Raw genomic sequence first — 26,302 nt, forward strand, 5'->3', positions numbered from 1 at the left:
TCAGGGACTGTCTGAGCTACCAGTGGAATCAGAGTGACTCAGCAGAAGGTAATGAGACTCTTCAGTTCTGTGTTGATACTAGAGATATAATGCAGTGGGGGAATGAGGTAGTCACATACAGCAAAAGATCATGCACAGAGATGCCTGGGGTTCTGCACATCCCTGTCTCTTCCAATTCACTGCTAAGAAACTGCAAGTTGTCTGACAACCAGTCAATATATAAAAAAAGTTTACCTCTGTTCCAGTCCATGCAGCAAGATCATTTAGATGTGTTTCAAGTAACAGTCCCTACTCTTCTCTGTTCCTGATGTTTATTTTTCACTATCAGCCTCCTGCTGATAGGGTATGTCACTAGCAGCATCTGATGGTTTCCAATGCTCTCATTCATTGCTGCATGCTGCTTGACCACCTTTTTTCTTTCACCCTTCTGCAATTGACTCTAAAGACTGTATTATCCAGCTTGAAGTTCACTGACCATTGACTGCTCAAGGCTGTTCAAAAACCCAAGCAAACACCAAGTCTTTAAATGTCAGCCAAACAGAACCAGCATCTTCCTTCCCTCCTCTGCCCCCCAGATATTAATGATTTTGAGCCTAAAATAAGCCAATTGATGTATCTTCCTACCCAATCTACTTTATGAGCACGAAAAGCTGCAGAGATCCTTTGACTTACATACTTCTAATTGATTAGAAGTTTCTGTAAAGGCCTATTAACCTTTTATAAAGATAAACAAACCTGAAAGTTTTACAGTCAAACATGGCCCATCCATACTTAGCATGGCAATGCACAGCCTCATACAATGGCATCAAAAAGCTTGAATTGTCTGCAGTGTTACAACACATTTTTATATGATGAACTACTGATCTAATACTCAAGCCAAAACACAGTCCTAGCACTGATAGCTGGAAAGGAGGGCTGAGCTCTCCCAAGCTGCAGGAGGCTGTGAAGCAAGGCCTACGGCAGCACAATGAAATCACCATTAGCTCTTGCAAAGCTACAAACTATTCATAAGGAAATCCTGAAGTACCTGGAGGAAAATTTCAAAGGCTTCTGCAAACACTGTGAGCCATCAGCAGGGAAAAATTCTGGCACTTATCATCTTTCATCCCAGTGTTCTGAAGAGCTTTAAAAGCACTAGTATTAGAGAAAGTTTAAGTTAAGTGATACCCATTTGAGGACAGGGAAGTTGGCACGCTAGGCATGAACTAAGCAGTGAGAAAAAACAGGAATTCTAATGCCAACCTCCTAGATTTTTAAATTAGAATAGCTCTGATAAGAACTGGGTAACTCCTATAATGTGAATACAGAGCTCAGAGCAGTGTATTATCTGTTACCCTCTATCATAGTGTTCGTATTTCTAGAGCCACATGGAAGCATCCAAAGAAAGTACTTGAATAAAACACAGAAACTTGAGAAAATTATATAAATAAGTCCATAACTGGGAAAATTAACAGTTACAGGTAGAAATACAGATTTTATTACAATTTTATGACAAATAATATTTATTCAGGATAAAACTATTCAGTGCATTGTTTTTTAAGTATTGATGAAATCTACTGAACAAATTCTAAGCCCTGCCTGTGTTAAAACAAAAACTCATTTTACACTGCTTGTAATTTCTAATTCCCATCTGACAACTCTTACCACACCTACATGATTAGGGCAGGAAGAAATCAGAATTTGTTATAACATCAAAAAATGGGTCAGGATTAAGCCACCAGCCTTTTCAACAAGAAAAGAATCTGATCCATCTTCCCCAATAATTTACTCCCATTTATATACATGCATAATTGTATCTTTTCCCCTGAAGCTGCTTAACTATGAACACATCAACTTGTAAGTACTCAAGTATGAACAGTCACCACAAGCAGCTTGTTATTCACTGACAAGTCAACATCAGACACCAGTCACCTGATACACAAAAAATCCTCCTGGTTCAGAGGCCACGTTTCTACCAAACACCCAGAGAAAAGGAAATGCTGTACTCACTTGTTAAAGAGATTCAGTCCAATCCTATAATGGCGTTTCCTGATAACATCATTACTGAAGGCAGGGGAATCCCAGCTGTTGCGAGTTTCTTTGTGGTAGGTTTGTTTGCTCAAGGTTTGCTCCCTAAGGCTGTCTCTAGAAGAAGATTCTGAGCTGCAATTTATTGTATCATTAGAGTTGGAAGTGCTGTTGATGCTGTCATTGTCTCCATCAGAATAATCAGACTCTGATTTGCTTTGCCTGTTTGCAGTGCCATTGATAGCTAAATGACTATCTATAGGCCTAGCCCTATGTCTGGCCTCCTGTTCCTCTCGGGATATAATCTTGGCAGGAATACTGTGAGGGATGTGTTTTGGGCTTCCTTGTTGACCAGTGATTCCTCGATCATAGGCATTTTGTCTCTTTAGTGAACCCCTCTCGGAGCGATCACTCAAGTCCACTGAACTGTCACTGGGTGGCTCTATAGTTAGCAATGGTAGATGATCCATTCTCATCCTCTGGTCCTGACATTCCAGGGATGGGGTACTCCTGCAGCTTGTATCAGTGTCTATCTTATCATCTTTGTGGGTCATGGACCAATACTCTTGAGAAGAGTTCACAGACCGGAGCCTCAAATCAGATTCTGTGCTGGACGGTCTGTCTACTGACTGGGAAAGTGGAAGGGGCGGAGATAACTCTTCCTCATCAATATATAACGTAACATCACTGTATGACGCTGTCATCTCATCAAGCTTCCTGTGATCCACATTGTGAATGGCTGGTTTAGTTTGAGCACAACTATCCCTTTCCATGTCACGACTTCTGACTTGATCCGGAGTCTGGACTTCATCTGAATGTAGACTGCGGCAATTCAGTGCATCATCAATGGATTCTGCAAGGGATTTCACCTGCCTGGAAAAAGCATCCTCTAGTTCTGTGATAGCATCAGCAAAATCAGTAGATGCTGCTGGAGACTTCATTGTAGCTGACTCTCCCAGGTCACCACATTCGGATGGTACCAGGGATCCCAGCTTTGACCCATCGTTTGTAACAGAAACTTGTTTTCCTTCGAAGTAAGAGCTGTGGACTTTCTCAGGTCCTTCAAAGGAAAACTGCATTCTCATATTGGACAGTACAATGCGTCTTGACATACGATTTTCAGACATAGAACTTCTCAGACGCTCAAAGTTTTTGTTCATCTGATACTGGCGAAAAGCTGTTTGTATGGTACGAGCAGCATGTCTAGTTATGAGACGGCCTCCATACTTCCGTTCTAGCATTTCCACCTGGGGAAAGGGCAACACAAGCACTTTGTGACTTCATGCAGGTTAGGACAAGGTTAAAGTAGAACAAAAATCAAGTTCTTCTAACAGCTTTCATTTTTGGACATTTTTCAAACTGCATACTGGTTTTTGGAACTGCAAACTCAAAGCTCCAGACTAACAACTGCACTAATAGTGACCAGAATAGTCATTTGCAAATTGCACCATAGAAGTATGACAAATATGTGGCTATGTGAAAACTGTCATTTACAATTTCACGTGCTGGCTATTTGTGTGGGTTTAAATGTTGGTTTTCACACATGAGCATCAGTGTGCCCATGTAAAAAGCAGCCAAGGTAGCACTCTGATGCAGCACAATGCAGTCATTCTTTCGCTGCAGAATGGTGAAATTCAAGTACGGGGCAAATTGCCATGTTTTGGGAGTAAATTCTAGAAGTGGCCATCACCCGTCCAGGCATGCATCACCTACATGAGTGTAAACCAGGCAGCATCATCTCACACAGGCCCAATACCAAAGTGAAACTGAGCCCCCCAGGCCTTCCAGAGAAGTTTCTCTGATGGAATGTCCACATACACAGTCTTCCTCAAACCAGGAAAATATTTCAGACTTTCTAAATACAAATTCAAACCTATTTTCATTCTTGTGATTACACTGAACATTGCCAGTGTTTCCAGTTTACACAATGAATATGCAAAACAAGCACATTATAAATGCTGCCCATTTATCCTAGTGAAAACAACATGTCGATACTTTTGGAATATTAGGTATTTTTAAACATTTTCTTCCAAAGGTGAAAAGCATTACTTATTTAAATGACACTGAACAAGATGAGGAACTAGCTTTATAATTTCCTCCCCCCAGAATTTAATTTCTGCTCTGACTACTCTTTGTTGGATCCATATTAGTCCCAAACACAAACCATCCATGACAAATCAATGTTTAGTAATACAATTAAATCCACCATTTTCCTGGCAGCAATTTTGTATAAGTTCATGCCATTTTCATAACACTCCAATGATTCAAAAGTCATTTTTCCTTGCTTGCAAATCCAGGTATCCTTTTTCATTAGAGCCCATGTTTTAATTCCTTATGTTACATGGACATGCACACACAACACCTCCCCTTTTTACTTTAGAGATCTCATGAAATGATTGCTAAGTTAAGACATTGATGTGCAGAGGGGCTTCACCCCCTTCTGGGGAAGGAACTAAATGCTACTAAAAATATAGTCCATTATGTCTACCAGTGGGGAGTAGTTGATGTATTTCTTTCAGTGCTATTGCTGGGTTCAGCTGCTCCTTCCATATCAGAGATGATCTCCTTTTATGCTCTGCGTATTTAAAGGTGAGTCACTGATTTTCATTAATTCTGAATTCTAGATGCAAAAACTATTATGTACAGTTATTGGCATAAACTGAGGAGGTCAGCTTACTGCTACGGAATTGTTCTGCTGACTGTATCTTGAAAATTCCGTGAGCTGGGCTCAGAAAGCTGTGACTGCTCTCTGAGATGGGAATCTGTGCATCTCTGCATAATTTTCTATCACTTGTCTGTAAACAAACTGCTCAGCCTTTCAGCCCCAAGCAGGGGTTATATTGTCAAAGAGGTTAGGAGGTTACTTGTCAGACATTCCAAAGATTTAAATCTTACTAGGAACTTCTATCACAACCCTGCCACTGCTGCCACACATCTGCTGCTGTTTCTATCCACAGTGTGCATTAGGTGTGTTTAAATAAATCATGAGATTATTTTGCTGGACTAATCTCAAAAAAAAAATGATGAGTAGTCCATTTAGTTCTCCTTTCAAAATTAAATGTCAAAGCTAAAGAAAAGAAAACTAGCACAGCTGGTGTGAAAGAATGAAACAAACCCTAATCTGCTATAAAACCTGGGCTTTCTTCTGGCAAACAGGCTGTTGTCTTTCAGGCTTACACAGAAAATAACATCACTGATCATCATAAAGCGGGGGGGGTTGGTGGGAATTTTAATTGAGAGTATTTTGGAATTTGCCTAAATGATTTACTAGACTTGTGACTAATATTTCATGCACCTTTTAAATTCATATTGAATACACACTGCCTTTAGGTAAAGCCTTGGACATTTTCCTAAATAGTTCTGAAGTACCTTCAGAGGTTTCAATGAGAGCTTTTCAATAGCCGTAAGCAACTTTTCAGTATCAAGCTTCCTTTATGTATCACTTTTTATTGTGTAGGATTCCCTGAACAAATCCAAAATAACATTTGCAGTCATCATTGTCCATCAATCCAGCATAAAAGGACAGATGGAATTAGGCTCAGTGGAGTATCTGCAGTGCAGGAGACCTCTTTAGTAAGCCTTACACTCTATGTCAATCCCTTATGAGACATCAGCAAGAACAACTGCCAAAGGTGGAAAAGTAAGTAACATTTAGGTCTCACAAGGAGGTCCAATTTAATAGCAGAGCTGGCATAATTTACATCAAGAATCAGGAACCTGGTATGTCCCTGCTCCAATATAGAATTTGGTGAGCATAAAGGCTAAACTACTCTCAAACTTGCTATCCCAAATCCTGGCTTCAACTTTCAGTCAGAGCTCAAGTTCTGCTCCGCCACGTCTCTCTGGAACAACATTATATCATCCTCCAACCTGAAATTTCAGAACAACAGATAGATAGCAAATGAGACTTGGCCCCTATAAATTTCACTGAGGGTCAATGTGTGGTCCAAAACGGGAGTGGTCTGCTTCCTGCCTGCAGAATTCTGCCTGCTCCCACTTTCACCATGTTACCATGCAGGCTGGAGGAACTATACAATACGACAGGGATTCACAGTAAACAAAATGTTCTGCGGCAATAAAGATCTCCAACACAACCCTCTGCTCCAGTCCCTGATGTACTGGTTACTGTGTATCTATCAAGGAAATCCAGTGCATCCTATGTATTTGCTTACCTAAGCTACTACAGCATCATTTTTAAATGATAGATATGAACTTATATGGCAATAAGCATCTTTCAAATATAACAACATTCAGAATAAAGCTTAAAAGGGGTGACTGAGGCTGACTGTCTTATGGAAGCATCTTTTTAGGGAGAAAGGTTTTGAACACCTATATAACTTTTATCCAGCTCTTTCTAAAGCATATAGAAGTTTTGCCCAGTGGAGTAAAACCAATTAAGACCTTGAATTAACTCCACAGATATAGAAACCCAGACTGGTTTGGGTTGGAAGGGACCTTAAAACTCATTCAGTTCCAAACCCCTGCCACAGGCAGGGACACCTTTCACTAGACCAGGTTCCTCCAAGCCCTGTCCAACATGGCCTTGAACACTGCCAGAGATGGGGCAGAGAATATCAGCGGCAATAAGTTCTTCCTTTCTTTCAGCAACACAAAGACATCCAGGTTTCAAAATGACTCATTTTCTTGGAAAAATACTTAATGCTATTACATTTAAGTTCTTGCTCAAAGCACGAAATTACAATTCCTAGCAGAACAGCTTCTACTTTTAACACTATTAAAGTATCTTTTACACCTTTCTTCAGGAAGGGGGAAGGTGTAAAGGGACACAGGAATGACACAGCACAATAAAAGTCACAAATTTCAGAAATGCTGACACATGACCATTTTGAACTAAGTTGGTCACAGGAAAAAAGGTATTTTCAGCATCACAACTGAAGTGATGCTAGAAAAGACTTTTTCCAGCTTGCAGACATGTTGCCATTATCATAACTTAGGTAACAAAGCTCAAATACCTGCTTATCTTGTAGATCTGAAGAGAGTTCATAGCTCTCAGAAAGAGATCTTGACCTTTTAATAGCCTCTTCCTCTGCTTGTTTTCGCAGTATGGATGTTGAGTGCTGAAGTTTTGGCCTCCGGGATCTTTGTTGTCCAGGGGAGACAGAATACAGCCCGTAAGCAGAGTGATCGTAATGGTCTGGACTAAGAGCTGAGCTGTGTGTTATAGGTCCTTGATGGTAAGTAGAGGGGCTATCCAGAGATGTGCCAGTTTCACTGCTTGGGGCTTCACCCTCAACACTAGACAGAATGGAAAGACAGGAAAATCCTCAGGTGAGTATTGCATACCAAAATTATCAGCAACAAATAGCATAGTTTTGCTTAGTATCATTTTATATAGACACCCAGCATGCTTTGTTTAAATTCAGATGCAGTTAGTACAGGGTAATGTGGCTTCCATGTCGAACACCATAGTTTTCATTGCAATCTAAGCAAGTCTTCATTCTGTTGCAGAGGTAATCTTTATGAGTCAAGCAGGAGAATGGAGCTTTCAAGCATCACTTTACTGTATACAGTAATTGCTAATAGCATCCTGAGTAAGTCACTCAGTAACTACTGTGTAAAATAAATGAAAACTTAATTTCTTCTAAGGCTGCTCATTTCCAAGTCATTCTACTTCAAAATGGCAGAACTTTATTTGTGCCTTTCCTTCCTTTGACAAATAAAAGCAATACTTTCCCACTGTTACATTCTAGCTCGACATAAAAGGATTACTTTCAGGTTACTCAACAGAGATTTGGGATTTAATGAATCTTGTGAGCTACTATGTTACTAAAAACTGAAACTGGGGAAAAGTATCTACAGGAGAAATCTCATTTATTTCTCTGCTAGTGAAAGATTGCTCCCCTGGGATACTTCTGGCATGCTTCATAGGAAAGCATCCCAAAGGATGGTGTTTCTAGCTAATAAAAGCAAAATAATTTCAGGTAGGGAAAATGCAATAGGAGCTAACTGGCAAACAAAATACCATTTTCACATGAAGGCTATTGCTGCTAAGGAAAACAGAAGAGGAAAAAACCTCTATATTACAAGAGCTGTACACAATAGGAAACATTTTAACACTGAGTCCTAGCCAAGGTTTATCCTGAAGCAGTGGTGGCTAACAGTAGCTTCTATTTGGTTTCTGTCTGCAGTAGGGCATTCCCACATTGCAATAGGTCAGGCACTTTCAAACTTCCGTCTTTTTCACTTTTCACACAAATATTTAACATCTGCCTCATCCTGTGTGCACAGAGCATTGATAGAAAAACTAAGTTTTACTTTATTTAATCACTCAAAAGACATAATAAGCACTCCTCACATGCGTGAATGAAAGCATCTACAGTGTTTTCCCCACTTTTTGCTTTAGGAGCAGGTACATCCAAACTTTAAAGGGGTAAAATTCCATGCTCCCACCACACCATGTATTTCTTATTTTGCTTTTATTCACATGTACATGAACATAAAAAATAAAGCCCTCCTGCTGCATCTCAGACCTGAAGTGCTGTGACCCATGCTGCAGACACATATCACAGCAGTTCCTTCAAAGGGCTGAGCCACTGCTGAAGGACCGCTCTCCACTGCGCCATGGACTGCAGTGCCAGAGGACAGCAGGGTTTACACTGGCACAACTCTCCCAGCTGGAGCAGTGAGCACTTTTGAAAGTGTGGGAGAAAAAAAGCCCCTTAGATTTCTCCAAAGGTTTCTATAAACACATAAAACTGAAAGCAAGGCCTCTTTCTGTGCCCATGAAATTATGACTCCACCAGAAAGGTATTTTCAAGCATACTTTACCCAAGCGGGAAATATTTCCAGTGTGCACACATTACTTTTTCCAGAAAGGAAACGGACAGGAAGCTAATCCCTTTCCCTCTGTGAACCAGCTGGCTTTCAACCTGAAAATGACAAATCCGCCAGGGATTTGCTACTGACATTGAAACTGTAACCGCCCAGCAAAAACAAACAAATCATGCTCTCCAAAGGAACCATGGAAGAAATTAGAATGGTACTGAACTGCTTCACATCACACATTTCCCTGTTCTGCTAACTGTGCAGCTGCACTATTTTGTACATCACAGGTTCTTAATTACAGGCTGGTTTGTAAGTACTTTTCATACAGGTATGGTAGATTTGTTGGTAACAGGAAGTCCGGAATTACCACTATTTCCCCTTTCTTGAGTTTGGTGACTTTTTTCCTTCCTTGCCCTTCAATTGTGGACTATTTAATAACCCTTCCATGTTGATTATCATCTCATACTGACATTTTCATAATACCTTCAGTGGATCACTTAACCTTTTCATCAACAGGAAGGGAACTGCCCTAATCAGAAAGAATCAGAAGGGGGTCTGCCCAAGGCTCTCATTCCAGTTAGAGGTTTCTCCTTTGTCTTTAGTTTGTCTTTCATACTTTTTCCAGACATAAATATGATCCCTGTCTGAGTATAATGCTTGATCTCATTTTGCTCATGGGGCTAGTCCCTGCCATCATATCTGACCTTTGAGGCAGGGAAGTAATTATCTTTTACAACAGGCAGCCTCCTGCCCAACAGCAGGACAGCCCTTCCGAGCAAACACACGCACACAGTTCTGCGTATCTGAGGGCTTCCTCCCATTCAGCCCTTCCCTGTTTGTTAAGAGCGGCTGAAACTTCATGCGAGTTACTTCATACGAAAGAGACTGCATGACAAAGAAAAGCAGCTTGCTTCCTACTTCTTCCTACTTTACATGTGTTTGGGAAAGAAAAATATTTCAGCAAATATGATGTGTGAAGCTTTAAGGATGACAAGACGTATTGCTCCGTTGTGGAGGAAGTGCATGCAGAGACACATGGAACAGGAGCATGGAACTGAGCTTCACCCTGCCCCTGTGCATTTTGAAAGCTGTATGCTAAAAAGGGTCCCTTTGCTTCCAAAGCAAAGATGTCTCAGAATCTTGTTGTCATGGAGGAGTTCAACTTACCAGATGTCTGCTAGAAAGTACAATACAGCAGAGAGGAAACAGTCCAGGAGGCTCCTGGAATGTGTGGAAGATGATAACTTCCTGACAGAGCTTGTGAGGGAGCCAGTGAGGGAAGGTGACCCACTGGACATGCTGTTTGTGAACAGAGCAGGACTTGTGGATGATGTGATAGTCCAGGCTGTCCTGTGCATAGCAATCATGAAGTGATTTGTTTTCCATTCTCACAGAAATAAGGAGGCGGTCAGCAGAACTGCCTCTTTGGACTTCCAGAGGGCAGGCTTTGGCCTGTTTAGGAGCCTGGCTGAGAGGATCCCTTGGGAGGCAGTCCTGAAGGGCAAAGAGTCCAGGAAGGCTGGACATGCCTCAGGAAGAAAATGTTAAAGGTACAGGAGCAGGCTGTCCCCATGTGCCAAAAGATGAGCTGGAGGGGAATAAGACTGACCTGGATGAACAGAGAGCTTTGCCTGGAGCTCAGGGAAAAAAAAGAAGAGTTTATGACCAGTGGAAAAAGGGGCAGGCAGCTCAGGAGGACTGCTCCCTGAGGCTAAGCAGGGAGAACATTAGAAGAGCCAAAGCCCAACCAGAACTTAATCTGGCTACTGCTGTAAAAGACAGTAAAAAATGCTTCTATAAATAGATTAGCAACAAAAGGAGGGCTAAGGAGAATCTCCATCCTTTATTGGATGCAGGAGGAAAAACATAGTGACAAAGGCTGAGATACTTCTTTGCCTCAATCTTTAACAGTATTACCAGTTGTTCTTGAGATACCTATTTGAGCTGGCAGACAAGGATGGGGAGCAGAACGAAGCCCCCAAGAATCCAAGGGGAAATAGTCGGTGACCTGCTATACCACTGGGACACACACCAGTCTATGAGACTGGATAGGACCAAGGGTGCTGAGGGAGCTGGCAGAAATGCTCACCAGCCACGTTCCATCATTTCTCAGCAGTCCTGGATAAATGGGGAGGTTTCAGTCGGCTGGAGGTTAACAAATGCGATGCCCATCTACAGGAAGCGCTGCAGGAGGATCCAGGGAACTACAGGCCTGTCAGTCTGATTTTGGTGATGGAGAAGTTTATGGAGCAGACTATCTTGAATTCCGTCACACAGCACACACAGGACAACCAGCTGGTCAGACCCAGTCGACATGGGTTTACGAAAGGCAGGTCCTGTTTGACTAACCTGATCTCCTTCTGTGACAAGGTAACCACCTCAGTGGACTATGGAAGGGCTGTGGATGTTATCTACCTACACTTGAATAAAGCCTGTGACACTTTCTTGCAGCGTTCTCCCAGAGAAACTGGCTGCTCATAGCTTGGGCAGGTGTACTCTTCACTAGGTAAAAATTGGCTGGCTGGCCAAGCCCAAAGAGTGGTGGTGAATACAGTTAAATCCAGCTGGACTTAATGATCCTAAAGGTCTTTTCCAACCTAAATGATTCTATGATTCTAAACCAGGCTCAGAACACAAGCCAGGGTGACAGGGCTTCATCTGTCCACTTATTAAAAACGCCAACACACAGGATTCTGCTCCAGGTTTGCAACAAAAATTAGAAAAGGTCCCTCTATGACTAGGGGTATAGTCAGACACCTCTCTAGCACTCCTTCACTTTCAGCAGCCACCCTGCACACTCTTTCTCAGATGGGTGAGAAATGCAGTATATTAAGTGCACTGCAAAACTGAACAATATAATGCTTGACCCCATCCCTGCTGAAATTAGAAATAACTTCTTAATAAAGGTCTCCAATGTGAGGCACGTGCCCCCTGCTATACATGTCCAGTAGAACTACTGATAATTTTAGTGTTTAAAAATATCTAGCAGGTGAATTTGGTTCATCTCCCTGCAGTGTGCAATGGCACGCTAATAGAGAGACCAGCAATACATTGAGTATTCCAATTGTGTAACATTAGGAGAATGCAAACCAGCTGAAATTAACCTTTCATTTTGAGAACTCCAACTGTCTTATCACATTCCTGTTTCAGCAGAAAATAGATATTCATTATCTGCCAAGCCAGAAAAAGAAAGGTTGCTTGCCAGTATTTTACAAAGCAGAAAATGGAGCAGCTAAGGAGTGAAAATGGAAATTAAAATATTTAAAAATACTTAGTACTATTAATATGACTTTGCATGAACAAAACTTTAAAACAGAGCCATGGAAAAACTTTGATTCTTTGTACATCTAAATTACTTTTTCAAATTGTGACCAGCCCTGACTGAATCCAATATTTTATCAAAAACTGACACTGGAAGTTTCTTGGTGCAAAAATCTCTACTGTTATACTCCCCCCTCCCCCAAACACACCACTCTATCAAAGAACAATAGGGAAGAAGAAAGACTTAGAGAAAAATGGAAACAGATTGAGTTCAGTATTTTTAACAATTCTCCATGGATATATAAAATGTTGGTGAAAATCAGATTAGTTTTACTTTTTCTAATGACTATAAACCAGTACTAAATACCAAACATAGATGCATTCAGGCGTTTGTTTTTTTTTTTTTTTTTTGACTGTGCATGGCTCTAAACTTCCTGCAAGAGCTAAACCACACATTCTGCAAGCAGTTTTAAGTTAAAATCCATCAGCCCAAGTGACGTATGTGCACACAAGGAGGATCCATCCACAGTCTCTGTCGCAGGGCAGTGAGATCAGGGTGATCCCGCAGCGCGGCTCACACTGCATTCACCCATGATGCACACTGTGTTCTACCAGCCACATAATCAGAGCTTACCACTCGCTCTGAGTCACAGACTAACACCAGTGTGCAAGCAGTAGCTGCCAAAAGCTGCTTTTCTAACTAACGTGCCTCCATGTCAAAGCTGAGTAACATGGTGCACAGCTGTATCTTTGGACTGAAGTAGCATACAAAAGATTCAAGAGGACAAATGTCAAGTAAATTATGTTGATGGCTAGGAAAAGGTTGTGGGTTTTACTTTTATTATTTCCCACTACTCAGATGATGAGTTTATTTCAAGAATTACCTAACAAGAAAAAGCTCTGTCTCCTCCTTTGCTTTGTTTAATTGTCAAAGGCAGTTGTGTGGTTAGCCATGACCAAAACAAAACCTTTCTCTCCAGGCATGTTAGCAGCAGAAACCTGGCAGCTCTTTTTTCCCCTGACTCTCATTTTATATCCTCAGTTATTACTTCTGATCATAAAGACTGTAATTAGTAGCCAGTACACTACCATATTTTAAAGCAATATATTATTGGAACTTAATCTGGCAAGTCGGGTCAAGGACAATAGAAAGGGCTTCTTCAAATACATAGCGAATAAAACTAACACAAGAAGCAGTATAGGCCCACTGCTGAATGAGGTGGATGCCCTGGAGACAGAGGATATAAAGAAGGCAGAGGTGCTGAATGCCTTCTTTGCCTCTGTCTTTACTCCTGCAGACTCTCCCCGGGGGACCCAGATTCCTATAGCCCCGGAAGGAGTCCGGATAAAGGAGGAGTTTGCTTTGGTGGATGAAGACTGGGTTAGGGATCAGTTAAGTAATCTGGACATCTATAAATCGATGGGTCCGGATGGAATACACCCACGGGTGCTGAGGGAGCTAGCGGAGGTCATTGCTGAGCCACTCTCCATCATCTTTGGTAAGTCGTGGGAAACAGGTGAGGTGCCTGAGGATTGGAGGATGGCAAATGTCACGCTGGTCTATAAGAAGGGCAAGAAGGAGGACCCAGGTAATTATAGACCGGTCAGCCTTACCTCCATCCCTGGAAAGGTGATGGAACAACTTATTCTTGACACCATCTCTAGACATATCAAGGATGAGGGGGTCATTAAGAGCAGCCAACATGGTTTTACCAAGGGGAAGTCATGTTTGACCAACCTTATAGCCTTCTATGAACGAGTAACTAGGTGGATGGATGATGGTAGAGTGGTAGATGTGTTTTTTCTTGATTTCAGTAAGGCATTTGATACTGTCCCCCACAGCATCCTCATAGATAAGCTAAGGAAGTGTGGGCTTGCTGATCAGGTAGTGAGGTGGATCAAGAACTGGTTGGAAGGAAGAAGGCAGAGAGTCGTGGTCAATGGGGCAGAATCTAGCTGGAGGTCTGTGACTAGTGGAGTCCCTCAGGGGTCGGTGCTGGGACCAGTGCTGTTTAATATTTTCATCAATGACCTGGATGAGGGAACTGAATGTACCCTCAGCAAGTTTGCTGGTGATACTAAACTGGGAGGAGTGGCTGACACACCAGAGGGCTGTGTTGCCATTCAGCGAGACCTGGACAGGCTGGAGAGTTGGGCGGAGAGGAACTTGACGAAATTCAGCAAGGGCAAGTGTAGAGTCTTGCATGTGGGGAAGAACAACCCCATGTACCAGTACAGGTTGGGGGCTGACCTGCTGGACAGTAGTGAAGGGGAAAGGGACCTGGGGGTCCTGGTGGATAGGAGGATGACCATGAGCCAGCAATGTGCCCTTGTGGCCAAGAAGGCCAATGGCATCCTAGGGTGCATTAGAAAGGGGGTGGTTTGTAGGTCGAGAGAGGTTCTCCTCCCCCTCTACTCTGCCTTGGTGAGGCCACATCTGGAATATTGTGTCCAGTTCTGGGCCCCTCAGTTCAAGAAGGACAGGGAATTGCTTGAAAGAGTCCAGCGCAGAGCCATGAAGATGATTAAGGGAATGGAACATCTCTCTTATGAGGAGAGGCTGAGGAAGCTGGGACTCTTTAGCTTGGAGAAGAGGACACTGAGGGGTGACCTCATCAATGTTTACAAATATGTAAAGGGTGAGTGTCAGGATGATGGAGCTAGGGTTCTTTCAGTGATGTCCAGTGATAGGACAAGGGGCAATGGGTGTAAACTGAGGCATAGGAGGTTCCATGGGAACATCAGGAAAAATGTCTTTACTGTGAGAGTGACAGAGCACTGGAACAGGTTGCCCAGGGGGGTTGTGGAGTCTCCTACATTGGAGATATTCAAGGCCCGTCTGGACAAGTTCCTGTGCGATGTACTCTAGGTTACCCTGCTCTTGCAGGAGGGTTGTACTAGATGATCTTTTGAGGTCCCTTCCAACCCTTAGGATTCTGTGATTCTGTGATTATTTGGGATGTTTGAAGATCTGCTGTTATTTTTTCATGTATTTTTCATTTTTACATTCACACCGTCCTTTTCCTTCCAACCTTGCCCAATTATCACCTCAGCAAAACCAAAGCCAAGCACAGTAAAGACAAGATTTTGAAAAACAAGAAAACTTCAACATTTGAGCTTAAATGGAAACTGGAAAGACTCCTTTCAGTAAAGAGCAAACCCCATGCTTTTCCATAAGTTTAACTAACTTACTCATTCCACTGACAATACTGGCAAAATGATCAGAGAAGCTGAAAGTTTGGATCCATAGCACAAGCATCTACATCTCAGAGAGACTATACTATGACAGAGAGACGATAACCAAAAAAGCAGAAATTCCCTTTATACTGAGGCCTGATACCTTATATTTAAGACTACATGCATGTAAAGAGGAAGTATATAACATCAGAAGCAAGGAATTATGCAGTATTCCCACTCATCCCATAAACCTCACAGTTTACTAGTTGTGAAGTGCATTTGTAGGACTAAAATACAAAGATAATAAGACCATATGCTTGCAAAAATAATCCAAATGTTCAAACCAGTATGTTGCAGATTTAGTTTGGAACATACAGCAACAAAGAAATTCAACATGCTTCTAAAGAATGTAAATGGTAAACCAAAACTGCATTGCAACATTTTAAAATAGAACCAAAAGACCCTCCCAGCACACCAGAGTAAATACTTGAGAAATTATTTTCCCAATGAATGCTCTCTGAAATCATGTTGTTTTCATCATTCGTTTAAAATGGACTTTCAAAAGTGTAATATGAAGACATGAAATTAAAACCAGGCCCTAACAACTGGATGGTACACACATGAGAACCAAGCAGCACTGTAGTCATCCTATGAAGTACTTGTTTTGGACATAAAGAGAACTATGACAATATAAAAGTTTGTGCTGTTACATCGTAAAGGTTCTTCCATAGCATTTTAGATGCTCAAAAGTATGAACACAAGCTCAAAGGCACATAGAGGAAGTTCCTTTCCTTCTGAATTGTGGAAAGTATGCACAAGTAATATGAATACAGTAAGAAAAAATTTGTCAACTTAAAATTCTAGTCAGCATGAGCTGATAAAAGCACTCAGCTTTTGCCCTTACACTACAAGTGCTCTGCTCTTTGGGAAGCAGGCAGTTGTTAAGGCATGACTGTGGGAGAGTATGGCTTGCCAGAGACTGCAGTCAGCACCCCAGGTAGTCTGCATAATCTGAATTCAAACTGAACTCAGTGAAGGATATATACATTTATTTTATTTCTTGCAACAGTGAAGCATTGGCATGAGTAGATCTTCATGAAATTCCCCAATCAAATCCATCCTTTCTGTAACTTGCCTACTATTCCCTAAATCCATGTAACTTATTCCCGTCTTCAGGAAAAACGCATGTAAACTTGGTTCCCTTTAAGTCATATCTACAGACAGAACAATTCAGCAAGCTTATTTTCTCCCTGTGTCCCAGAAACTTTCCTGTCCATAAATATTACATGCTATCTACACTTGAATCATCTAGATGCCTAGGGACTCTGCCATGTGATTTATGAAATGGAATTTAATGAAAACCAAAGAGCGAAGCTCTTGGTATTAAAACCTCATTTCGTAATCATGATTCCCAGTAAAACTTCTCACTCAAAGATAAATATCCTCTATGAATAGGCCCAAATGGGAAGGAAGAAGTGCTATACATGTGTTTTACACCAACTATCTATTCTTAAAATTTGCAGGTTAAAAAACACAAACTCTGACCAGAACGCCTGACTATAGATAGCCACTAGAGGCAGATCCAAATTCTCTACCTAGCTCAAAGAATGCAGATCAGAAGTCGCCCACGGAACTAACTCTGGGTAACAGAGAGAAGCATGATGGCAGCTGCTAGAGCAGCTGGTATGGACAGACACCTCCAACATGAAGCCTGTTGGAAAAAAGCATTTACATGGCAAAAATGTTTAGGTCGAATCTAGGCATTCCCCATAGGGACAAACCTCTACAGAAGTTAATTTTGTGCATATAACTTTGTCTTTACAAGTGCAACAAAGTCCCACTTCAGTTGTGAAATTTTAAGTGACAATTACAAACAGAACACTGCTAACTGAAGCTGTGAGTCCCCGTACACAAACTGAATCTGCACACAGGCATTCATTTGGCACAGGAGCACATTCACTGCTGTGATTTGGCTTTCATTTCAGTACCTGTGGCACTTTCTGGTATAAACTAAGAGGTGTATTTGATTACAGCTCTGATGAACGCATTGTATTATATCAAATTATTCTCCACAAAAATGTAACTTCTTAACATGCAAAACCAGCCACATGTAGTTCATACTAGCTTGGTTTTAACACTTCCCCCCTTCTCCCCTCTCACAATACTCCTCAATGGAGTAAGAACATTTGAGCAGAAGCATATCATTAATACAGTTTGCAAGAGATCAGCTCTAGTTCTTACTGCCATGTCTGTTTTGTACTTCCTAGTAAACAAGTCAATTATATTCTGAACTTATACAAATCCCTGAATTCAATAAATGCAGTAACATTAACAAACCAATCTACCTCCCAATACACCCTGTCAAAAGTTCAAAGCCATTATGATGAACAACAGCATTCACAGGCAGTGACAAAAGCTTTGATTCAGGAAAGAAATATTGACCAACGTATTTTACTTAGAATGGCACTCTTAGTCCAGTTGTTTCTGTTAAAAAGAAATTAAACCTTTGAATGCACATCAAAGTAATGTCCCAGGTAATTCATCTTAGTGAAGTCAAAAGCTGCAAGAAAAATCCAGACAAAATTTGCATTTGTCTCAGAAGCAAACACTAACAAAGTAACTGCTTCATTCTGTAATGTTCCATGGGGTAAGAGTGCCAATAACAGCCAGCTTAAGTTAAAACACAATCTGAGACCATTGAGAGAGCAACTGTTGTTCCACAGACCAGTACCACTACATGCACTGCAAACCTTCAGTTGCTCTCTGGGCCAAGACATGAGTTCAAAATAACAGAGAAAACCCAACATTCCCTTGCTTGGACACTACCAAGTTTTAATTCTCATAAAACAACCTCATGAAAAGAATTACCAAAAATGCTTTTACAAAAGGGCATTCTGACCCACAGTCTTACATGCCATTTCTAGCAGCAGAGAGCATAGGAAGAAAGAGAAAAAATTATTTTCTCCACGCCAAAACAGACCATAGGAATTAATGTCTCTTCTGAAGCGGAGATGCACACCAGCAAGGTGAAAACAGCCAAACAAAAATCTACCCAACTTCTCCATTTTAGGAAACAAACCTTTACAATAGATTAAGAACTAAGAATATCCATTTGAAAAGAGCTTACCTGAGATTATCTTCAGCTTCCAAGGAGGAGAAGGAAGGTTAAACACCTTGCATATCAATTTTGTCTAAGTCAAGCAGTGGCTAGCAGACACAAGTACTGTATGGTCAAACAGACCAACCAACCCACACTCACCCAGTACCCATTTAGTGCCTTATGAACCTTACCTGCTAAAGGCAATGCTGCATTTTATTTTCATTATTCAGCAGCTAGAAAGTAACAAAGGAGACTGACAGCACAGCTGAGCACAGCTTACAAATGCCAGCTCCTCTCTCAGGTAAAGACGGCAATGTCACTCTGATAAGCTGTGTTAATCATCACCCAGCATATGTTTATTCAGCAGTGACCCTATTCTGCACTTCAAGCTCTTTAAAGAATATCTAAAATATTATTAGAAAATGACTATAGCAATACTTTGAGGCTTGTGGCTGGAGGAAAAGTTCTCACATTTATCAGCCCCATTTGTAACATTTTTAGAGTTTTTTTTTATGATTGGCTACTCCTCTTGATGGGTCAGCATAAAACATACTAGCAACAGAAAATGTTGTGTATGCTTTAAAAGGAGGGTTGCCTTCTTATAGGGACTAAAGCTAAACATTTTTAAGAGTAACTAACTGTGGTATCTGGGCATTTCACAAAACCTACCAGTACCGACTTTGTCCTGTTCCTCCTCTGTAAACTCTTACACAGTAGGGTAAGTGCCAGAAATCTGTGGAGTTTCTCAATGCAGCTGTGGTAGAATTTGACCCCAACTATTTACTAGTTACTCAGATATACCATTTAGCAACTGGAATTCTCTTATTTAGCATATCTATACTCATACGGCATGTGTTTGAGATAGTAAGATATTAATACACATTCTACTGCTTATATTATGACATGACCTTTATACAATGCTAATTTTAAAAAGGAAGATTTAGTTTCAGCAGCTGAAGAAAAAAAAAAATATTTGCATGCACAGCTGAAGCAGCATTTGATATAATGCAAGAATCCTTGGTGTCCTCTACCAGCCACACTTGTATTTCACCTCCATTGTGGCCTCAGCTGTTGTGTCAGGCCCACCAGAGGAAGGGGTGATACAGAATAGCACCACTGAGAAATCTGCTTGCTGGCAATCAGGTTATACGAGAGACTAGATACTAATTTCCTTTCCCAGTCAGGTTTGGGGGTAATAGTCTTCTTTCTCCTCTTATATACTGTATATCACATAAACATGAATTAGTTTAAAGATCCTTAACAAAATCCTGGGTTTTGAGTTAAAAAAATGTTTTTGGTATTGAAATTTCATATCTAGAACAAAACTATATTCTTGTCTTGGATCAAATGTGCTTCATGAAGCCTATCATCTGACTCATTTTAAGGTTTTGCCCCTTTATTATTTGAAATGATTGTGAAGAAGATGCCACGTAGACAACTAGGAACAATTTCTTAGCATGCCAGCCTTTCCCTTCTAGTATGCCTGAGTGCCTGGGCAAAGGGAAGTTAAGAACCATCATAAATCAGAGAGTATGTAGAGGGTCCACACAGCAGAAATGAAAATAAACTCACCTCTTTGTACTGGGCGCCGCATCACATAACATCATGGATCACATCACAACTGTATTCATTTAGGCCATATTTTCATTTAAAGTAGCAAACAAACATTATACAAAAAGACCCATTTAAAACAACCCATTAATAATATCTTGTTTTCTAATGAGTTGTGCTTTAAAGCAGTGTCACCACTTAATATAAAATGCTTTGTTTTCTCACTTGCATTTTAGAAATGGTTAGCTGGAGTTCCCCATTTTTAAAATCAGAAAGAAAGGGTTTGTTCAACTTTCAGTGATCATTTGACTTTTGACGTTACAGGTAAACCTGTAACGTTATAGAGCAACAGATAACAAAAGATAGAGCAAAAGATGACCTGTAAGGTTATAGAGCAACATACCTAAAAAAGCAATCAAAAAGGAGGATGGACTGTTAAATCTGATCACGGAAAGACCTTTCACTGATCTAACTGAATCTAGAACTGTATATAACAGTGTCACTCAGTTTTAAACCCTGCACAAACCCTGCATTTTGACTGCCAACTATGTTGTGCCAAGTCTAAAAAAAAAAACCAAACCCAAAAGAGAAAGAAACCCTTCTAGTTTTGTCTGTGAAAGAACAACGTGATTTTAAGATGTATAAGTGCGAACAGGCACAAGAAACTCACCAGGTAGGAGAGAAGCTGGATGAGAATATAGAAACCTTTTTCCTGCTTCCAGTGAAGTTCAGAGTGTTGCTACAAAGTTAATGAGAATGGGAACTGGCCTTGAGCATTCTGCATGCGCTGAAAGGTCTGTGCTGTCTGTGTTGTAACTTACTGGAACAGAAACACTGCTAACCTATTCTTAATCACAGGCATCCTCATAAAAGTGAGATTTTTATCCTGTGCAACACACCCAAGGTTTACATCAAAGTGTACAGAATATAATGTTTAAGGAAACAAAGTGGTAAGAGATTTTTTGTTTGAAGTATGGAGTTTGGTGGAAAAAAAAGTAGTTTTAGGTGTTACTTAGGTTCAAGTCAACATGTTCAAATAGAGAAGATATTTGCAGCCATCCTCAGAAAGACATCCTGTGTCAGTATGTGTAAATCTTCACTCTTAGGCAAGCAAGACCTCAGAAGATTGCTTACAACCTCTAAATCAGTTGAAGAGCTGACATGCTTTTTCTCATTCACAAACTTCCTTCCCTTTACATTTCCTCTCCATTACGCTGAGTCTATATATTTTATAGCTCTTGCTGTTAGTGGGAAATTAAATGTAGGCTTTCACTACAACTTCTGACTCACCTCAATGATGGGAATGAAAAAATAACACAGGTAGCAATTCCTGTCTTGGAAACCTATAAACGCTATTTCAAAGCTTGCTATAAACCAAGAACTTTCTCCTTACAAAGCTTATCTATTATCTAAATGCTAATATCTGCTCTTGCGTTCTAAAGAATTTTATTAGCTACTGCCAATCAGTACCTAGATGTAGAGGATTTACTGTGCATACACAGAATAACTATCATTTTTCTGTCATTAACTGTCATATATACAGGAGCATGTAGCAGCTCCTTTTCGATGCAGTGCACAGATGCCTAGGACAGCTCTGCACTTCTTACTCCCAGAAGCATGGACAACCTGCATGGGCTCCTGCTGATACAGTCAGCTTAGCTGGGAGCTGTTTGCACGTGAGGCTGAGCACTCACAAAAGAGCATCGGGTCTAAAATACACGATTTGGATCACTCTTAGGATGTATAGGCTCTTTACCACAATTTAATTCATAGCTCTGTCCACAATGGAAAATGGTCTTCTAGGACAAGAGCAGAAGTCCAGTTCCTAAAAACAAGAGTCACCATTTTAGGAACTGAAAATCAAATATTAGGCAAAGGCAGATTTTGAAAACGTCAACCAAAGACAGTCAGAAATGATCTTGGGTAACATGCTGCACCGTGGCAGCACAGGAAAACCGGAAGTATTTTTCTCCTAGGCTAACCTACTCAAAAACACCTTAACCACATTTTAATAGCAAAATCGGAATCCAAGTTTGCAACAGGTTGCCACCATTGGGGATGATTCTCATTAAGGCTGGGCAATCCTCTCTTCTTTCAATTTCACAAAGCATTAACTATGAACATTAATAGGAAACTATTGTACTCTCCCAAAACTTGAAGCATTAGAAGCAGCTCCTGCTGGAGATCAGTTTCTACTAAATGCTCCATATCACTGGTATCTTCTAAACAAGGTTCACAAAATAAAATAGAAGAATATATAAACAATAATGAACTGCCTTTCTTTCCAGAATCTAAGAACAACTGAAAATATCTAACAATCAGAACCTAGTGAAATGTTAACTTCAAAACATGAGAGGCACCCCTGACACCTCTAGAATGGAAATTCAGCAGCTATTTCACAACACATTACAATAAAGCAGAACCACATAAGAAAGAAAAATAATGACAACTTTTATACCCAATTGAAAGTGCAGAGGGAAGCTGCATTGAGAGAAAAGCTTTTTATGAAGCTGAAACATGATCAGAAAGTCAGAGGGTTTTACAGGCCTGTTCTGTCATATGTACTACTAGACCCCTAGGAACTGCAGCTGGATCAGGAACACTGCTGTCCGTCCCATTTGAATGATGACTTCCTCAGCACAACCTCCCAGACAACAAGAGAGACCCTGTCTTTGGTATCATCTTTAAAAGCAGGAGTGCTTCCAACTAAATCATCTATTCCTCCACAGAGATTTATCCTTGGAGTTCTGCGTAAGTACTGACATGGCCTACCCCGACTTGACTCATGAAAACTGAACGGGTCACAGCCATAATCATTACGGTTGTAGGCTACACTAAAAAGAATACACTAAACTCAAGTTAGATATGGTCCAATGTATGGCAGCCTAAGCTACACAGTACCCATAGCCACTGCAGTATTTAACTCTCTCTGTGATCTGCGACAGAGTTAGGTCTGTTCTCCTACAGAGGTAGAGACTGAAAATGAAACTGAACAAACTGTGAACTTTCCTGTAGTGCAGTTTTAGGACTAGCTGTAAACATACCCTGCCACAGAAAATCCATCAGGTTGGCATTCTTGCTTCCTTTACACTGCATGAAAATAACCTGAAAGATCATGCAGGTATCAACAGAAAGAAGTCAGTTTTCTTTTTCTGTGTTCTTACCAAAACATTTAAACTCATGACATACCCATCCTCGTTAATCTTGCTAATTTTATGCGAGTGACATTTTTTGGACTAAACAATGCACATGCTCCCCAGAAGAAGCTTAGGATTCTTTTTCTCTTGCCCTTCCCTGTATGTAGCCACTTCTGTAAAAGGAAGCTAAATCATAACTGCTGCATTTTGTTTGTGTTTGCATGACACGAGGCAACAGGGAATTCAGTCCTTTGTTTTTAAGTACAAGTTAAACTCGGGTGACACTGAACTACTGAAAGAATCTGATTAACAGATATACTACATCAATTTCCTGTATTAAAGGCTATCAAAGCCATCATTATAATTTTCTGCTACTCTCACAGGGACAAAAGGGTTGGTTTTATTTATCATACCAAAGCTTGGCTTTTTTATTTTGCTTTTATTAAAGACATCTTAATAATAATTTCATTAAAATGTTTCTAGTCTTTTGTCTTTGGTAAGGAAGCAAAAGAAGATTTATCTAGCTACATTTGCAGTCCCCTTTAACATAATACTAGGGCTTTGTGCTCCAGTGGATTAAAGCAGCATCTGTTCTTCTCTGGAAACCTGGACTCAAATCACAGCAGTGCAGTAAACTCTGCCTGTACCCTAACTGGAATCATCCTTCCTCCAAATAAAATTCAAATGAATTCCTGACAGACACAAGAAGGGCTATGTAACTAAAATACATTTGGTTAATATGTCTTTCTAAAAAAGCCCATCTTCAGTAACTATTTCTGCATAACAAAGATGCATGAATTAAACAAAACCTGTATTTACGTAAGTTTTGACATAAATTACAATATGTGATGCTAAAAATCATCTTAAAATCCACGGCCTGATTCTGCTCTTACAGCTAACTACACAGTCTTCTCAGGGAACAGAAATAAAGAAGCAGACCTGGGAATATGATTTTGGCTTGTGGCCATACTCCATTTAAACATAAATGACATCTAAACAAAGCACAGTTAACTAAACCAATGCACCAACACACTTTCTCCCCAAACCCATGATTCCTCTTGTCATAACTCCAGTTGCTCTGTGGATTACACGGTGTCCAGGTTAAGGGCACATCCTCATGTATTTAATGTAACAGAGCAATCAGGGCTCCATCTTGATTACAGTTTCTGAGGTCTCCTGCAGCTCTTTTATTAAATAAACATAAAAAGCAGTAATTGATTGACAGCTACTGCGATTAAAATATGTTTGGCTCTGAAATTAATGATAAAATTGCCATAAATTCTGACAGATAAAGAACTAGGTAAATGCTGAAAGAGAAAGAAAATCACACTCTTAATGTTCTTTCTAAATTACGGTAAATCCTTGCAATGAAGAGGCACAACAACCCACCCAATCTACTTCCATGCAACACAATGCCCAAAGCCACAAAGTGGGGTTTTTTCCTCACAAAATTTTGCTCCTTCACAGGTTTAAAAAAACCAACCAAACAAACAAAAACCAACCAAACAAAAAAACCCAACAAAAAAACAGTAACTCAAAGCATCCATTTACACCTGTCAGAATCAGGCAGAAACTGGAAGCCACATGGGTTTACAATAAAGAGAGTGCATGTTGGATCTTGAGATGCTATGAAGGCCTAGTGGATGCTTTCCAGAATATCTTTATGGCATTAATATTTCCAAAATAAAGTTGCCCTGACAGTAGACTAGACCCAGTTTGGCTCATTGAGAGTCACACAGCTGAGGCTATAAAGTTAAGGTAATGCATTGCCTTGAATTTCAATTGGATCACAAAGTAAGCAAAAGGACATGTTTTACAAGGAAAGCAATATTTCACTTCTAGCACTCTTGTTTCCTAATGTTCTCCTAGAGATGCCTGAAGTCTGAGTATCATTGGTGTTAAACATTAGGAAGCACAACTGAAATATATGGGGAAATGTTATACACCTACAGGTAGTAACTTCATGAGTGTTGGTTTGGCATGACACCTTGTATCCACCAACAGAGCACTTGCTATGTTTAGGCCAGCTTTTATAATTCACAGCTACTTCATAGTGGTCTTCAAGCCAAATACAGTTTGCAAGCATAACTAGAATAATCATGTAAGTGTGCTAATCCACTACACAATTATGAGATCTTCCTCTTCAGAAAACTTGATCCTTGAATGCCATCTTCATACTCCAGAGAAAACATGACCGGTATAAAGGTAAACTTGTTTCCAGAGTAAACTGTTCCACCCAGAGTCCTAGCACCTAACCTCTAGATCCATAAATGCACAAAACAATCCCAGCCTCCAAGTGATGGAAGAACATTCTCATGAAGACTCCATATTTTGAGGAATTATTTCTACAGCCATGCAAAGTTCACTTTGAAAGAATTCATATTTTGCAAATATGAAATGGTCACAGGGTGAAAAAGAACATATAAGACCACACGGCTGTCTATCCTAGGCAATCACTTCCCAGGTCTCAAGAGAAACACTCTGGTTGCTGGAACAAGCAGCTCCTTGTCAACTGCTGGTGAAGGTACCTTCTTAAGCAGAGGAGGTCTGCTTGCCCAGCAGTAACACACTGTGTCAGCTCCTAGCAACCTTCCAATACAGATTTGTAACAGGAACAACAATTCAGAGTTACTGTTTAATTTGCTATTTGTACTTTTCAGGCAAAAAACTGAATCCTTGGACTTTCCTTACCTGGAAGTTGTAAATTATTCCATGAAACTAAATTGCAAATTGTTTATTAACTGCACCAGGACTCACAGAGAGCTTCTAAAGGGGCAAAGAAACAACTAGATGCTGTCCTGAGCACTGTAATTGTCATTAGTTAGCTCCAGATCTTGCACTACAATTAGTATCTTGGAATAATGAATTATTTCAGATTAGTACCGGATGACAGCTAGCTTCACACATGAAACCTAAATATCAAACACCCATTTAACTAAGAGGAAAAAAGCCCAGCTGACTAGTATATAACAGTGCTCTCAGCAATTTCAGGAGCTGGAACAAGACATCACAACAACAAACTATATCTGGTACAGAAGTAGAAGTAAAATGGGCAATGTGTCATTTTATTCTGCACGGCTTATGTTCTCCCCAAGTGCTAGGCAGATATAATGAATTCTGTGTTTATGTGAAGGTTATCTGCCACAGGAACAGATACAGTTAAATACAACCATCCAAACTAAGTACTCAGCAATTCCTCTCTTAACACATCAGGCAGAATAATCAAGTTTAACTGAAAGGAAGTGCATAGCAATGTGCAAATGGAAGAAAAAAGCCTGAAACA

The 26,302-nt window shown here is 40.4% G+C and overlaps 1 protein-coding gene across 10 annotated transcripts in view; it reads right to left on the reverse strand.

Annotated features, from left to right (window-relative positions):
* IQSEC1 (IQ motif and Sec7 domain ArfGEF 1) overlaps positions 1 to 26,302 on the reverse strand; it is a 339,541-nt gene that overhangs the window by 45,357 nt on the left and 267,882 nt on the right. For 9 of the 10 annotated variants that reach the window (XM_061472971.1, XM_061472972.1, XM_061472980.1 and 6 more), the window contains 2 exons: positions 6,981 to 7,263; positions 1,990 to 3,254 (listed from right to left, as the gene is read on the reverse strand). In XM_061472971.1, coding sequence (XP_061328955.1) covers positions 1,990 to 3,254; positions 6,981 to 7,263 — 1,548 coding nt within the window. Of the gene's footprint in view, positions 1 to 1,989; positions 3,255 to 6,980; positions 7,264 to 18,522; positions 18,657 to 26,302 lie in introns of those variants that run through there. The other variant, XM_061472978.1, reaches the window with a different exon arrangement.

This window comes from Pezoporus flaviventris, unplaced genomic scaffold, assembly GCF_033815535.1.
Source record: "Pezoporus flaviventris isolate CSIRO_AGI_PZ_B2104156 unplaced genomic scaffold, CSIRO_AGI_Pfla_v1 ptg000073l, whole genome shotgun sequence".
Lineage (NCBI taxonomy): Eukaryota > Metazoa > Chordata > Aves > Psittaciformes > Psittacidae > Pezoporus > Pezoporus flaviventris.